The 15,135-nt window shown below is 40.4% G+C and overlaps 3 protein-coding genes across 4 annotated transcripts; 2 read left to right on the top strand and 1 right to left on the bottom strand.

The window, feature by feature from the left end:
• LOC103970867 (endoglucanase 8-like) lies at nucleotides 1-2,669 on the top strand. Its single transcript, XM_009384789.3, has 7 exons — nucleotides 1-174; nucleotides 303-710; nucleotides 807-896; nucleotides 976-1,152; nucleotides 1,678-1,765; nucleotides 2,051-2,214; nucleotides 2,346-2,669. The coding sequence occupies exons 1-7, from the start codon at nucleotides 13-15 to the stop codon at nucleotides 2,667-2,669; spliced, it is 1,413 nt and encodes a 470-aa protein (XP_009383064.2). The 5' UTR covers nucleotides 1-12.
• Nucleotides 2,670-4,582: 1,913 nt separating this feature from the next.
• On the top strand, nucleotides 4,583-7,910 carry LOC103970866 (endoglucanase 8-like). The gene is made up of 7 exons (XM_009384788.3): nucleotides 4,583-4,973; nucleotides 5,080-5,487; nucleotides 5,554-5,646; nucleotides 5,727-5,915; nucleotides 6,232-6,319; nucleotides 6,552-6,715; nucleotides 7,547-7,910. The coding sequence occupies exons 1-7, from the start codon at nucleotides 4,743-4,745 to the stop codon at nucleotides 7,871-7,873; spliced, it is 1,500 nt and encodes a 499-aa protein (XP_009383063.3). The 5' UTR covers nucleotides 4,583-4,742; the 3' UTR covers nucleotides 7,874-7,910.
• LOC103970328 (probable ribonuclease P/MRP protein subunit POP5) lies at nucleotides 6,473-14,633 on the bottom strand. Of its 2 annotated transcripts, XM_009384061.3 has the most exons (5): nucleotides 14,331-14,632; nucleotides 13,617-13,819; nucleotides 13,325-13,462; nucleotides 12,351-12,505; nucleotides 6,473-6,750 (listed from the first exon to the last, which is right to left on the bottom strand). In XM_009384061.3, exons 2-4 carry the CDS (start codon nucleotides 13,795-13,797, stop codon nucleotides 12,357-12,359), a joined length of 468 nt encoding a protein of 155 aa, XP_009382336.1. In that variant the 5' UTR covers nucleotides 13,798-13,819; nucleotides 14,331-14,632; the 3' UTR covers nucleotides 6,473-6,750; nucleotides 12,351-12,356. The 2 variants fall into 2 exon arrangements, with proteins under 2 accessions (XP_009382336.1, XP_065029472.1); XM_065173400.1 differs by lacking the exon at nucleotides 6,473-6,750 and having other exon boundaries at nucleotides 12,030-12,505; nucleotides 14,331-14,633.
• Nucleotides 14,634-15,135: the final 502 nt, after the last annotated feature.

Raw genomic sequence — 15,135 nt, 5'->3', positions numbered from 1 at the left:
GTGGCGGTGAGGATGCCATCTGCCACCGCAGGCGGATGGCCACGCCCCAACTACGCAGACGCACTCACCAAGTGCTTGCTGTTCTACGAAGGGCAGCGATCCGGAAAGCTTCCACCCACGCAAAGGCTCACCTGGAGAAAGGACTCAGCTTTAACCGATGGTCAAGAGGCTGGTGTATGGATTCATTGTCTCCTGTGGTGTTTGTCTTCTACGTTCTTTGTGGAAGAAGATCGTTGTTCGCAGCATTGAAGCGAGTCTTCGTTATGATCTGAACTCCATGAATGCATTTCCCTTGATGACAGGTTGATCTGGTGGGCGGGTACTACGACGCCGGCGACAACGTGAAGTTTGGCTTACCCATGGCGTTTACAGGCACCATGTTGGCGTGGAGCATCATCGAGTTCTCGGCGGAGTTGGGACCGGAGTTGGTACACGCTCATGAGGCCTTGCGATGGCTTACGGACTACTTGCTTAAAGCCACCGCCCAACCCAACAGGATCTTCGTCCAAGTAGGCGACCCTGACAGCGACCACAACTGCTGGGAGAGGCCCGATGACATGGACACCCCTCGGCCAGTCTACCAAGTTAACCAAACCCACCCGGGCTCCGAGGTCGCCGGCGAGACCGCCGCTGCACTGGCGGCCGCCTCCATCGTTTTCAGATCATCCGATCCTGCCTATGCCGCCACCCTTCTGTCAAGAGCACAGGCGGTAACACATCAATCTTGGTTCCTCCATCACAGAGATGATACTGAACCAGGTGGATGGATGCTTAACTGCAGATTTACGTGATCGTTCTTGGTGCAGGTCTACGATTTCGGTAACACATACCAGGGTTCGTACAATAGCCTTGGCAATGCGGTGTGCCCCTTCTACTGCGATTACAATGGCTATCAGGTTAGCTACTCCAAAAGACTCGGTGGTAAATGCATTAGGGTTTGGAGATCTGACAGTGTCAACTCTACTGGGTTCTCAGGATGAGCTGGTGTGGGGAGCAGCATGGCTGAACAGAGCTACCATTAGCACACTGTATCAGAGCCATATCATCCATGGCATTAAGCAGATGGAGCTCGAGGAAAATGTCTCCGACTTGGAATTCGGATGGGATGCTAAGAATGCCGGAAACTACCTGCTTCTCTTCCTTCAGCATAAGGTTTTCACTATCACGATCCTTGAACTATGAGAATACAATGCATGCTCATGCAAGTTGAGAAGCAATAGGATTATGTAGAAAATAACATTTAAAATGGAAATAAACACTGCGATTAAGGACAAGTGGTAGCTTAAATAGTAACTAATGTATCTTTCATAATCACAAATGATATGTGGCATTTTTAACCATGTACGTTAGAGATACAAGTCTATGAGAATGTTCTCGGTGAGTGAATATTGGGTTATATTAGGCAGTCAAACTTAGCATATAAATGGATGATCTATATATCGCTATTTCCAATTTTGACTAACATGAACGCATAGATGCGGAGACTTGTAATCTATGTTCTGTGTCCTAAAATAACATGCGCGAAAGAAGATTATTCAGATAAGATGAAAATGTTATGTGATTTTTTTCAGGAACAATTAGATATAACTCTCATAAATAAAAAGAAAGGAGGAAGAAGTGCATCTAAGAGTAGATTTATTGCTGATACATTACAGTGATTGATTCTTTTTGTTGCAGACTGATAGTGAGTACGGTAGACCGGTCGAGGAGTTTGCATGTGCAATGATGCCACAATCTCACTCCAACTACATCAAATACACTCCGGGTTTGCAATTCTCCTCTGGACAAACTGTTCATGATCTCACTAATTCATTAGCACTGAGAAGGACCATTTCGTAACATATACTTCCGGAGCTTTGAAGTGGAAATGCATCGTCCTTTCAGCATATATAACGAGAATTCTTTTTCTTTCTAGATAGCAAGATCAATCTTAATATTTGTAACAGGAGACTCCTCTACTCGATGTTTGAAGGAATACATACATGTACATGGCATTATTGCACACAAGTTTAGTGCGTAGTAAGTAACCCATGCAGTATGATCATGGCAGGGGGTCTCATCTACGCGACGCCAGGGTGCAACATGCAAGACGTGACGGGTTTCTCTTTTCTTCTCCTCCTGTATGCTCGGTATCTCACGAACGTCTCGCGAACTCTCACCTGTGGCGGCTCTCAGTATCCGCCCTCAGCTCTCATAGACGTCGCCAGAAGTCAGGTAGTCATTCGGATCCAAATTCCATCATATCTATTCTTGGATTTGTTTTATTGTTTGGGTTTTCATCGTGATCTATGGTTATTAATTATGGATCTAAGTTTGTGGAGGAATAATAGATTTTGTTGGTACAGGTGAACTATCTCCTCGGACAAAACCCATTCAACATGTCGTATATGGTGGGGTACGGCACAAAGTTTCCTCAAAAGATACACCACAGAGGATCGACTCTTCCCTCGATGGATCAGCACCCGCAGCATCTGTTGTGTGGAGACGGGACGCCCTACTTCGACAGCAACGCATCCAACCCCAACTTGCTTATCGGAGCGGTCGTCGGCGGGCCGAACGATGGAACCGATAACTTCGTGGACTCGAGATATTGGCCGAACCAAACCGAACCCACCACTTATGTCAATGCACCTTTGGTGGGTCTCTTGGCTTACTTCAGCAAAAATTGATGAGTATTCCTTCGTACATATACTTTATGTACCAAGTTAAACGATAACGTAAGCATCAGTCGATGATTAGATGCATGAAATAACAATGTAGCTTTGTTCCCTTACTATAGATACTTGTTTATGACCATCAAACCGGCCCAAAAACCTAATTCTTGGTTGATCGACACAAGTATGATGTTATCATGCGTAAATATGGGTGGCTACCCACAGCCTATCAGCTATCTTTCTATCTTTCTCTGTCTGTCTCTCTGTACCTTGCTACACGAACTACGGTCCTAAATAGGACCTAATGACAACCAACCTATAACTACTAGATTGAGGTAGTTATTGAAACCACCCTATAACTACTATATCATGATTGAGGTGGTTATTGAAATCATCATATAATCACTAAATCATGATAACTATCTAGATAGATAACTATGAATCAAATCTCAACACAAACTGTCGTGGAAGATGACTAACTCGCATTATGTCAACCAGAGAACAACAATGGAGCCGTTAAACATGATGTCGACCACCCGAGAGTGTTATTGCATGATGTCAACGTTGATGATGGAGTGTCATTTGGAGAAGAAGACGTTGTCAAGCCAAGAGTCCTCTTAACAAGCAATTGATCAGTCGTCTAAAATTCCCTTTGAAGCAATGAGAAAGGTTGAAAATTGCACAAGCAATTTTAGATATTTTAGTTGTTAGAATAATCCCCCCAACGGGTTAAAAGGGTCATATTCAGAAATAAAAATTTTGATCCAAAGTTTATACTCATTATTGATTATCGAAATTAGTCTTTGAGCACATATATCATATTTTTAATTATGACAAATTCTTTAATATCAAGCTCTCCATGGTCTTTGGGTCTTGGTGGTGTGCCGATTAATGATAAAATGTTTGTTAGGAAATTTGTCATTCCAAACAAAGTTTCTGGTCAAATTAGATATTCTACTAAGGATTTTATTTTAGATTCGAGTTGGGTGGCCAACATCGATCATATTCAGATGAAATAAAAAGAGAAATTTTGTATATAAACAAATACAAGTAGGTCGTAAGGTATCGTGGAATTAAACAAAAATCATAATAAAATAGGACACCAAAATTTACATGGAAAACTCCTCTAACAAGAAGGGTAAAAATCATGGGGTAAGCCAGAGAAAATCCACTATAAAAATAATAAATATATAAATCTCATAATCTCTTATCTAAAATCCAAGCAACGGTCACAAGAGAATAACTGAAATATAAGAATTATGTCACTGTGCACAATATTTAAAATCTCTGCAAGTGATCACAGTAAGAGTCCACTATAAATCTGATCTAAGAACATTAGTTGGATGATTAAGAACGGTCTCCGTGTTGTTTTGTCTTCTTTCCTTTCCTTCTTTTATTTTTTTATCTTTTCCTCTTTTTTTGAACCATATTGCTGTAGTTTTTTCAACCCTTTTCGCGGCCACCTCGCACCTCTAGGTTTAGGTTAAAAGAGAAATGGGCTGACCTAACGGGTTGTCTGCTCAAAATTCATATTATACAAATTATACAAAAATAAGATCCAAAGTAGTAGGCATATTAGTTGGGCAGTACACACAAATAAAGGATGAATTTTCGAATGTAAATTGGCCAAATGTTACAATAAGGAGTTTGATAGCTACACGATGATACCAGTGATCATGAATCGATTTTCTAAGAGACCGATTCCATCTCATCAAGAGGCAATTATATTTTTGTCAGGTTTACGGTGGGCAAGTTTTTGAAGTGTGTTCAATGGCCGCCATATTATGTGCAATTACCGTAATAACCACTTTATTCCAAATTGGACCGACAAATATGCACGTATCCAATGAGAAGTCAAGAACCAAAATCTAGTATGCCTCTCTTGTTTGGCACACGTGGAGTATTGGTGAATCTAGTGAAGACTTTCCAAATGTAGTAATCTTACCGTTACAGTAATGCGTCGGTTTGTATATTTGATGATCCGATGCCGAAGAATGCGCCATTATCTATCTCCCCTGGTTGTGTTCTTCGCTTCCTAATTAAGTCGGAAGCCTGCATAGTGCAGTAGAAACTCGATCGGTCGGTGAGATGGCGGGGACGAGAGTTAGGTTTTGTCTTGCGTTGTTGATGTTGGTGGCATCGATGGCGGCGTGGATGATGCCATCTGCGGTTGCAGGAAGCAGGCCGCCCCCGAACTACGCAGATGCACTGAGAAAGTGTTTGCTGTTCTATGAAGGTCAGAGATCCGGGAAGCTCCCACCCACGCAAAGAGTCACCTGGAGGAAGGACTCCGGCCTAAAAGATGGGCAAGATGCCGGTGTATGGATGCAGCGTTGCATGAACCACCACATTTCTTGTGCTTACGTCCTTTCTCTTCGACTCGTTCTCCTTCACAGTGTAACGGATGCATTTGCCTTGATGACAGGTTGATCTGGTGGGCGGGTACTATGATGCCGGCGATAATGTGAAGTTTGGCTTCCCCTTGGCGTTCACCGGCACCGTGTTGGCGTGGAGCATCGTCGAGTTCTCGGCCGAGTTGGGTCCGGAGCTGTTCCACGCTCATGAGGCTTTGCGGTGGCTTACGGACTACTTGCTGAAAGCCACCACCAAACCCAACAGGATCTTCGTCCAATCAGGCGAACCCTACAGTGATCACAGCTGCTGGCAGAGGCCCGAGGACATGGACACTCCTCGCCCATCCTTCCAAGTGAACGATACCCACCCAGGCTCCGAGGTCGCCGGCGAGACCGCCGCTGCACTGGCGGCTGCCTCCATCGCTTTCAGATCATCCGATCCTGCCTATGCCAACACGCTGCTGTCGAGAGCAAAACAGGTGACACAATCAATCTTGGTTTTAGAGATGTTTGACTGCAGATTTATACGAGTGTTCTTGGTGCAGGTCTACGATTTCGCTTACAGATACCAGGGTTCATATGCCAACAGCATAGGCCAATGGGTGTGCCCGTTCTACTGTGATTTCAGTGGCTATGAGGTTTGCTATCTCCAAAAGGCTTGGTAGTAATTGCGTTAGGGTTTGGAGATCTGACACTGTCAACTCTACTGGGTTCTCAGGATGAGCTGGTGTGGGGAGCAGCATGGTTAAACAGAGCTACCAACAGCTCAGATTACACGAAGCATATCATCCATGGCATTCGCAAGATCCAGACGCAGGCGAAGCCTCGTGTTAATGGCTACGACTCGCAGTTCTCATGGGACAATAAGGATGCGGGAAACTACATCCTCCTCCTACTGATGCAGAAGGTTTGGCATTTAGGAATCCAAGCAATTATTAGGAACACACAGAATATAATGCATGATCATGGAAGTTGAGAAGCAATAGGATCAGTAAAAATTTAGAAAGCTTTCGACGATTGTTTTACTCGATTTGAGATAATTGCATGCGTGTAGTGATTGAGAATGACAAACACTCAACTGGTAATTATGACTATTTCATAATAAGAGAAAGGGTTTTGTGAGTATTGGGTTAAATTAGGGGTTATTTGATAGACAACTCCGAGAGAATAATTATTTTATATATTTTTTGGGACACTACCAATAATTAAATCTGTTGTTGCAGACTGATGATGACTACAGTAAATACGCCCAGAACTTTGCATGTTCACTGCTGCCACAGTCTCCCTACAAGTCCACCGAATATACTCCAGGTCTGCATCTCTCCCCCAAACCAAATCTTCATGATTCCATTTAATTCAACAGCATAAAGATGCACTTCTCGAGAAGATTATATATATATAAACACATTATAGTTAATAATTAAAGAAATCAAACAATCTAATATTAGTACAGGAGACGTCTAATTGATGAAGAAAATGCATATGTATTAGTAGTGCAAAATCCCTGTTTAGAGCAGAAGTAATAACCCAAGCAAGTGTGCAGGCGGTCTCATACACAGGGCGTCGATGGCCAACACGCAGGCCGTCACAGCTGTCTCATTTCTTCTCCTCGTTTATGGTCGGCATCTCAGAAATGTCAAAGGAACTGTTACGTGTGGTAACTCCCAATTTCCCCCCTCAGCGCTTATAGATCTCGCCAAAAGACAGGTATACGCGTATCTCTGTTCTTTGTTCTTTGTTCTCTACAGGCAATGCATGCTAAATATCAATACAGATTGTGTTGTTCTTCAATCCGGCTATCAATATCAATCCCAAATTTGATCAACAAATATCATAATGAAATTAGAAAAAACTCATCAAGTGTCATCTAACGACGACAACAGATAGTCTATCTATATATTTCAACTGAACTCATTTAACCTTCTGGATTATATATCCATTCAAATTGGAAAGATTCAAGCGTGTGGCATTGCTATATCAATCCCAGATTTGATTACCAAATATCTTAATATAATATAAGTGTGTTGATCAAACAAAAGTACTAATTCATTGGTGTCATCTAAGAGGGACAACACATGGTATATCTATATATTTCACACTACTAATTTCATGTGTCCAATTAATCATTCAGAATATTGTATCCATTTAAATCTAATTTGAGTATCTATTTTTTTATGAAAATCATGATATGGATTATAAGAATCATGAGTTTTGCCAAAACCTCAACGCCAAGTCTTTTTGAATTGTGTTGATGTTGAATATTGGACGATTTTTCTAAAAGAGCTCTCTTTTTGAGCTTTGTTCTGAAAACTATCCTTAGTTCTTAGTTTTGAAAACTATCCTTAGTCCTTAGTTCTGAAAACTATCACTTATAAACTGATATATACCTCGTTCTCCGATCGCAAAAGAAGCATTGGTCAAAACCAAGCACTCATATGCATGGTCAGCGTTGGCATCACCAAAAGGCAACCTTTTTCTTAGATCTATAGCTGTTAACTATCGATCTAAATTAGTGGGCTAATGTATTTGTCATTGCAGGTGGACTACATCCTCGGAGATAACCCACTAAATATGTCGTACATGGTGGGCTACGGCAACAAGTTTCCTCAGAGAATCCACCACAGAGCTGCCTCTGTTCCCTCTGTTGACCAACACCCACAGCACCTCTATTGCAAGGACGGGACACCGTACTACGTCACCAACGCCCCCAACCCCAACTTGCTTGTCGGAGCCATCGCCGGTGGACCAAATGATGGAACAGATAACTATTTGGACTACAGACCATGGTCGAACCAATCCGAACCTGCCACGTACGTCAACGCGCCCTTCGTGGGTCTATTGGCTTACTTCAGCAGACATAGATGATTCCTTTGTACATAACTTCCTTTGTGGAAAGCCACTATCATACGTTCCAAGTTAAAGAGAATATTATAAGATGCATGTAAAGATCGAATGCATGACATAATAATGATGCTTTTTCCCCTTTATACATCTGTTTGTTGATAAAACATCCTCGCTTGATTGATATAAATCTAATCTAAGCATGCCTAAATATAATTGAGTCAAGATTTGATAACCTTGCACGAGATTAAGGTCTAGATTAACCCTTGCGAACATTTATTGTTTGGGTGCTACACATATTAACCAATCCTAGCTAAGAATGTGATAAAATGGTATCAAAGCGGGTAAAGTAAACATTGAATTATCATGTCACAATAGTGTGGCAAAACTAGCATTACTGTATAGTATGGGCAACAATAACGTGTGGTCATTCTAGAGAAATAAACAACTACTCTGCACAAAAAACTAGCAAAGACGTTCAGGAGGTGCATGACATTTGCAACGGTGTTTCCATGGTGCAAAAGTTCTCTCATTCAGAAGTGGCAAAAGTTGGCAACGTGAACTACATAGAGGCACTTAAGAAAGAGTGGTCGGGTTGGAGCTGTGGCTCAACCTTGTCAATTGAAGTTGTTGGATCTCTACAAAAGTAGGGAGCTTCTTGAGATGATAGAATCCATGCAAACAGGATTGGAACCTTGATTAGATCAGTTGGAGATCAGAGTCGAAAGGTTGACAAACGACATAAGAGAGTCTATGCAATACATACAAGGGCAAATAAGGGACTTCACAGCTCAAGTGTTGGTACTCATGCGAGTTACGCATGCGAGTGGAGTTTCTCGCAACCATCTCTCATCGAGATTAACGGCTCCTGAACTGCAAAGCTACAAGGGTGCTCGAGATAACAAGGAGTTAGAAAACTCTCTTCGAATTGGAATAATACTTCAAAGAGACCCAACCCAAATCAAAAACTTCCAAGGTGTCGTTAGTAATGATGTATCTCATCCGTCATGCAAAACTATGGTGGTGCACATGGTGGGAAGAAATATTGGGAAGCCTTGAAGAGGGAATTATAAACTCAATTCATGTTAGAGAATGCAATGTTCCTTGCATGGCGAAACTTGCGACAATTTCACCAAATCTTGACTCTATGAGAACATGTGAAATAATTTTGTATATTGATACTAGACATCCAAGGTATGTCCAAGAAAGACAATTTTTTTTGCTTCCTCAATGGTATGAAACCATAGGCTCAACTGGAGTTGTATTGTTAAAATGTTCGTGAGCTAGCACATGCAATCACTAAGGCTAAATGATTCGCAGATTTGTCTGCAAAGATGATAGAGAAAAAACACTCATCGGAGAAGGGATCTTTGATAGCTTATAAATAGGAAGGATTTGAAGAATAAAGGTGCTCCGACTGCACATGGATCCAGAGGGACCATCGTAAAACAAATATTTTTTGTGTGGTGGAAAGCTTCTGAGAAGGTTCACTATAAGGATCTCACATTAGAGTGATGCAATTGTCGAATGCATTGTGAGGTCAAGTGGGGAAGCAGTCCAAGGCAACGTCGAAAGAGGCGAAGGCACATAACAACATACTGGTGTTCATGGACATCAAAGTGAACGGGAAGGCAACTCATGCATTGATGGACACAAGAGCCACACATAACTTCAAACAGATCGAGATGCAAAGCAACTTGGATTGAAGTTGGTGCTCGTCATAGGTGTCCTGCTAAACAATCACGTGAGTCATGACACGTGTGACACGACAAACACTCTTTTTACTTATTATTATTTATTGATATTTTATTATTTTATCTTGCATATTGCATATATTATAATGTTCATGGATCTATGAAATGAAAATCGAATCATGATGAGATTATGATAATAAGGCTGATTCATCTTTAAACACAAACTATAAATAATCCCGATCATAAGTTACTCGAAAGAGACATCGAGATAATTAGATAGATTAGTGTGTTGTATACTCGTTCATATGATGGAAACGACTGATCTCATAGTTGCTTATGTAGGGACACTAGCGATACAATGCAAGTGCTCATTGAAGAATGAGTTCACTGATTGATTCACTTACGGAATACTAGATGATTGATGATACCTCATTGTCAGATAAAAAATACTCATCAAGTGTCATCTAACAAATACAACAAATAGTCTATCTACATATTTCACTGAACTCATTGAACCATATGAATTATATATCCATTCAAATCTAATTTGAGTATATATTTTTTTACTAAGATCTTGTTGGAAAGATTCAAATGTGTCGTATTGCTATATCAATCCCAAATTTAATCAACAAATATCTTAATATAATATAAGTGTGTTGATTAAACACAAGTACTACAAAAATTCATTTGGTGTCATCTAAGATCGACAACACATGGTATATCTATATATTTCACTCTACTAATTTTCTACGTCCAATTAACCATTCAGAATATTGTAATCATATAAATCTAACTTGAGTATCTATTTTTTATGAAAATCTTAATGTGGATTATAAGAATCCATAATATATAATGAGTTTTACCAAGACCTCATTGGCCTAAGCTTTTTGAATTGTGTTATTTAGTCTTGAGTGATTCCCTTAAAAACAAACTCTTCTTGAGCTTTCCCCGGAAGATACCCCAGGTTTTTAGATTTTCCATTTGGTGTCTTTTTTCCCTCTAATACCCTTAATATCTCTCTCACCACCCGTCACCTCTATCGTAAGGCCACATCGCCTCTACGTGATCACTTTCATCCCATTGTAAGGGCCTATTTCTCTTTCGTGAGCCCCTACCACTTTCACCTCTTCATGAGATCTCATCGTCTCTATATGACCAAGCATAAAGAGAAGAAACTTGAAGAATAGACGGAGTCTGAAGATAAAAAAAGAGAAGAGAAAGCAGGACAAAGATGGCCATATGGAGGTGATAGAGCCTCACGACAAGATAGAGGCGATCACGAAGGGCATTTAAGATATTAGAGAAAAAAATCAAAACTAAAAATAAAAAATGGGAGGTATCTTACGAGAAAAGCTCACAAAGAGGGATTTGTAAGGAAAATCGTCCTTCAATCTTTATATTTTTTGGAACCTTTGTAACTTTTCTTATAAGCTACTATACACCTTATTCTCCTATCGCAAAGAAGCATTGGTCAAAACCAAAAACTCATGCTTGGTTAGCATAGACATCAAGAAAGGAAATCTTTTTCTTAGATCGATAGCTATTTTGGTCTAAATTGGAGTAATTTATTTGGTGCTATAGTTGGACTACATCCTCGGAAATAACCCACTCAAAATGTCGGACATAGTGGGCTGCGGCAAAAAGTTACCTCAGAGAATCCACCACAGAGGTGCCTCTCTTCTCTCTATGGACCAACACCCACAGCACATCTTTGCAAGGACGGGACGCTGTACTACGTCACCATCGCTTACAACCCCAACTTGCTTGACGGAGCCCTCGTCGGTGGGCCAAATGGTGGATCCGATTTTTTGGACTACAGACCTTGGTCGAACCAATCCAAACCCGCCACGTACGTCAATGCACCCTTGACAGGTCTATTGGCTTACTTAAGGAAAAAAGGATGATTCCTTTGTACATAGACTTCCTTTGTGAAAAGCCAGTATCAAACATTCTCAGTTCAATAGAATACTGTAAGATGCATGTAATGATGGAACGCATGATATAATAAATATGTTTTTTTTCCCCTTTAGACATTTGTTTGTTAATAAAACATCACATCTAGTTTGATCAATATAAATCATATAAGCATGCCGTCAGATTTGAAGTTCATTCATGCTTTGGAATGCGTACAATCGGACGATTAGTGCCATTAAGATATGTGCCTTAATCGTGCTGCAGCCCGACACCGAGGCTGTAGTTATAATGAAACAACAAGAGTCCAACTCAAGTTGGACTTAACTGACTTGACCCACGAGGACAAGAAAGTTCCTTCTCAACTAGGCCTTCGGCACAGCCCCTTGTATCGATGATACAGCTACTGGTAATTGGTCCAAAAGAGATGTAATTATGACATGTGTCCACTAATTGTGCTCCCTATAGCATGATGATTACAAGCATAGACATCAATTTTTCATTGAATGATGAGATATGCCGATTGATGCGTTTTATGAAGTCAATGCTACATAAAAGACCTGCTACTGATGATGTTTCAAGAAACCTCAAGCAACTGCTGAAAATTGCATAAATACTTACTATCATTTTGCTATCAATTTCAGCATAAATGGCTAAAGATAGGTCTTGATGAGCCAGTTAAAGCTACACAGTGATAATTTCTAACTCCATTTTGTAGTTCCTCGGATGGAGAATTATGAAAGAAAATAATATAGACCCAAGTATGCTACACAAAAATCAGAAGAAAAAGGGAAGAAAATTTGACAGATGGGAAGGGCTCAGTTATATCTGAATATATTGCCTTGACTATCGAACACAGTGAAGGGAGAACTAGATAGGAAGGATCTGCAGCTGACCTTTTGTTAGCTCTCCAAGGCATTGATTTTGTCTATGCTTTCCTTCATAATATCAGTGATATCCTGTGGACAGTGATCTCCAGCAGCCACTATGTATTGTTCAAACTTCATTTCCTCACACTTCAAGGCTGCTGTTTTACAGGTTCTGATGCTTCCTAACAAGAAAAGCAACTAACTAAAAATATTTTGAAGACTCTAAACCTATTACAGAATTGCACAAAATTATTACATCTGGTATATGCGTAAAACAACATGTTTCTTAGTAATTGGTCTTCAACTTTAAATAAATAAATAAAAATAAGAGTGGAAAAAAAAATACAGTAACGACCAGCTAAAAGGAAACTTCAAAAGACCAATTGGCCAATCCAAGTAATTAAGTTAACAAATACAATGTCATTATGTTTTCTTAGAAATGGAATGGTCACTTGTTACAAATTACAGAACACAGCTGACATATCACGTTGCAAAAAAGTACAGTGATCGTTCCACATATCTAAGTTTAGGTAATCTACAGCTTCTTGAAACGATAAAAGCGTGTATTATAAAAAATATCCTTTAGCATACAGCCTTTGGTTGACTGTACAACCAGTCTAATTAAACAAAATCCTCTGATCTTTACAGGTATATTATGGGCATACACAACTAAGAAGTTCTACATATAATTCAATCAACATGAGTTACACAGAATAGATGACAGTAAGCTTAAAAAGTATTATGCTTCTTCCTAAATAGCCTCCTAAATTTATGGTAAAAAAAATCAAGGAAAGTCCAAAACAAAACCTTTCAGTTAAAGACACATGTAAACTTTAATTAATAAATAAGCACTTTTCATTTTTTTCAGTCAGAAATTTGGAAAAAGAAACTAAAGGCTACTATATGTGCCAATAAAAAAGGGAAAGAAGCAAAATGTACTTAGTTAAAGAAATAAATTTGAACTAAAAGCTGTAGATTCTGTTTAGGAAAACATCACTCACCACTCAAGTCAAGTAAATTAAACATAGCTGGGCAATTCCCAATGCTCCTTATCATTGTTATAGCAGACCAAACTTTTCGGTGATCCACATGAGATGTTCGGATGATGCATATCTTTGTCAAGGCATTGAGATATTTCACTATAAAATTTGGCAGATGCGTTAGGATTCAAGGACAGCTTTAGAGAACGGGATGAAAGCAACTAACAACAATCAACATTGAAAAAGAATCTTCATTTCTATAATATGTGATATGATTCTATCTGCTGGAGTAGATAGCAGATCCAATAGTTACCTTGAAATGATCCAAGTGATAGGGCAAGACCACACTCCCCAAAATTCAACTGAATGCTATCCTTAATTGCTCTGGAGACATTGTTTGAGCTAAGAATCTTTTTTGGGTCACCACCAACCAATTCTTTTTCTCCATCAATAAAAATTTCCATCACCATATATCTATTTTTAAATTGCACCATGCTGCTTTACTTCGTCTACAACCTGCAGGTTCAGATACGTACAGTCAAAACATTATCTCATTTAAGACGGAAAGTAGTGCAATTAATCAATTATCTAAATAAGTAAGAAACATTCTGGAGACAATATGTTCAGAAGCACCGAAACCAATACAATTGCACGAAACGAAAAAAAAATGGCCTTCTATACATTTATCAAAATCCATATGCGTCAAATTCATTGCTTTCTGCCAACATGGCAATGAACAGAGAAATAGAGAATTAAGATCAAAGTTTATTTAACATCAATTTCTGAGGCTAATATTAGTGACTATAGAACACAATTGATATCAATCAAGGAACATCAACAACAAAAAACTAACAACCATTTAACAATCGTGAAAAATCAAAAGAAGAAAACATACATTAACAAAAACAAGAATTAAAAGATGATTTTATGAGGGTGCCGTGGAAACAGGAATAGAGGAACATAAACGAAGCTCGACCATAGAGAGAGAGAGAGAGAGAGAGAGAGAGAGAGAGAGAGAGAGAGTAGCCTTCGCAGTTCTTTGACGGCTACGGTGTGCAACGAGGAAGAGGGAAGGCGGAGGCAGCAGCGTGTGAACGAGGAAAGAGTTAGGGCATAGCAAGATCCCAAGCGAGTCCCTCAGCGTGTAATAGGAGAAACGAAGAGAGAAGATCACGAGAAAGGAGGGGAGACGAGAGGAGAAGAAAGGGGAGGAGGGCGACGAAACAGGAGAGGCAGGAGATGGAGAGAGACTAAAGAGTTAGGGTTGTGTTGGAGACTCGGGCGAGTTCAGGGCTCTCCAGCACAGCACAGAGAGACGGCAATCCCACCGTCCATATGTTATAAAGCGGATCTCAAAGGCAGCAATCAAGAACATGCATGGATCGCAAATAGAGAGTAATCATCAAATAAACGCGGGTCTGGCTCTCGCGAGCACGTGACTTTCGAGTGATAACAAGTAAAGCGCGTGCAGTTCACGTGTCATGGAGGTAATACACACATCTTCCAACCTTCGGATTTCGATCCAACGGCAGCTCTCACTTCACGGAAGCATTGCGCTCGCCCACCATATAACGACAAAGCAAGTTGCGTCCCCCACCCCACTTAACACGCCACGTTGCTCTAATCATGACTCACGTGCCCCATAGCCTTTCTCGGTCAAACACCATTCGCTTCACGACACGTGGTCCGCGCAACCACTCTCACCCGCCCCTGAAGCCAGAGGAGCGGCTCGGCTACAACGAACCACAAGAAAACCCGGCTCCGTAATCATGCGTAAATATGGGTGTCTCCTCCCCTACTCCCGCGAGTGCGTCATCTGCCCTACTCTCTGG

The sequence above is a fragment of the Musa acuminata genome, chromosome BXJ3-11 (assembly GCF_036884655.1).
Source record: "Musa acuminata AAA Group cultivar baxijiao chromosome BXJ3-11, Cavendish_Baxijiao_AAA, whole genome shotgun sequence".
NCBI classification, from domain to species: domain Eukaryota; kingdom Viridiplantae; phylum Streptophyta; class Magnoliopsida; order Zingiberales; family Musaceae; genus Musa; species Musa acuminata.
This window is presented reverse-complemented; position numbering and strand designations above follow the sequence as displayed.

Bases quoted from the DNA above. Each gene is read 5' to 3' on its own strand.
- LOC103970867 (XM_009384789.3), top strand. From the start codon at position 13: ATGCCATCTGCCACCGCAGGCGGATGGCCACGCCCCAACTACGCAGAC. The intron at 175-302 runs GTATGGATTCAT...CCTTGATGACAG, and splicing joins CCGATGGTCAAGAGGCTGGT to GTTGATCTGGTGGGCGGGTA. The intron at 1,766-2,050 runs GTTTGCAATTCT...TGATCATGGCAG, and splicing joins CTACATCAAATACACTCCGG to GGGGTCTCATCTACGCGACG.
- LOC103970328 (XM_065173400.1), bottom strand. From the start codon at position 13,797: ATGGTGCAATTTAAAAATAGATATATGGTGATGGAAATTTTTATTGAT. The intron at 13,463-13,616 runs GTAACTATTGGA...CAAATTTTATAG, and splicing joins ATCACTTGGATCATTTCAAG to TGAAATATCTCAATGCCTTG. The intron at 12,506-13,324 runs GTGAGTGATGTT...TTTTCTTGTTAG, and splicing joins TAATTTACTTGACTTGAGTG to GAAGCATCAGAACCTGTAAA.
- LOC103970866 (XM_009384788.3), top strand. From the start codon at position 4,743: ATGGCGGGGACGAGAGTTAGGTTTTGTCTTGCGTTGTTGATGTTGGTG. The intron at 5,916-6,231 runs GTTTGGCATTTA...CTGTTGTTGCAG, and splicing joins TCCTCCTACTGATGCAGAAG to ACTGATGATGACTACAGTAA. The intron at 6,716-7,546 runs GTATACGCGTAT...TTGTCATTGCAG, and splicing joins TAGATCTCGCCAAAAGACAG to GTGGACTACATCCTCGGAGA.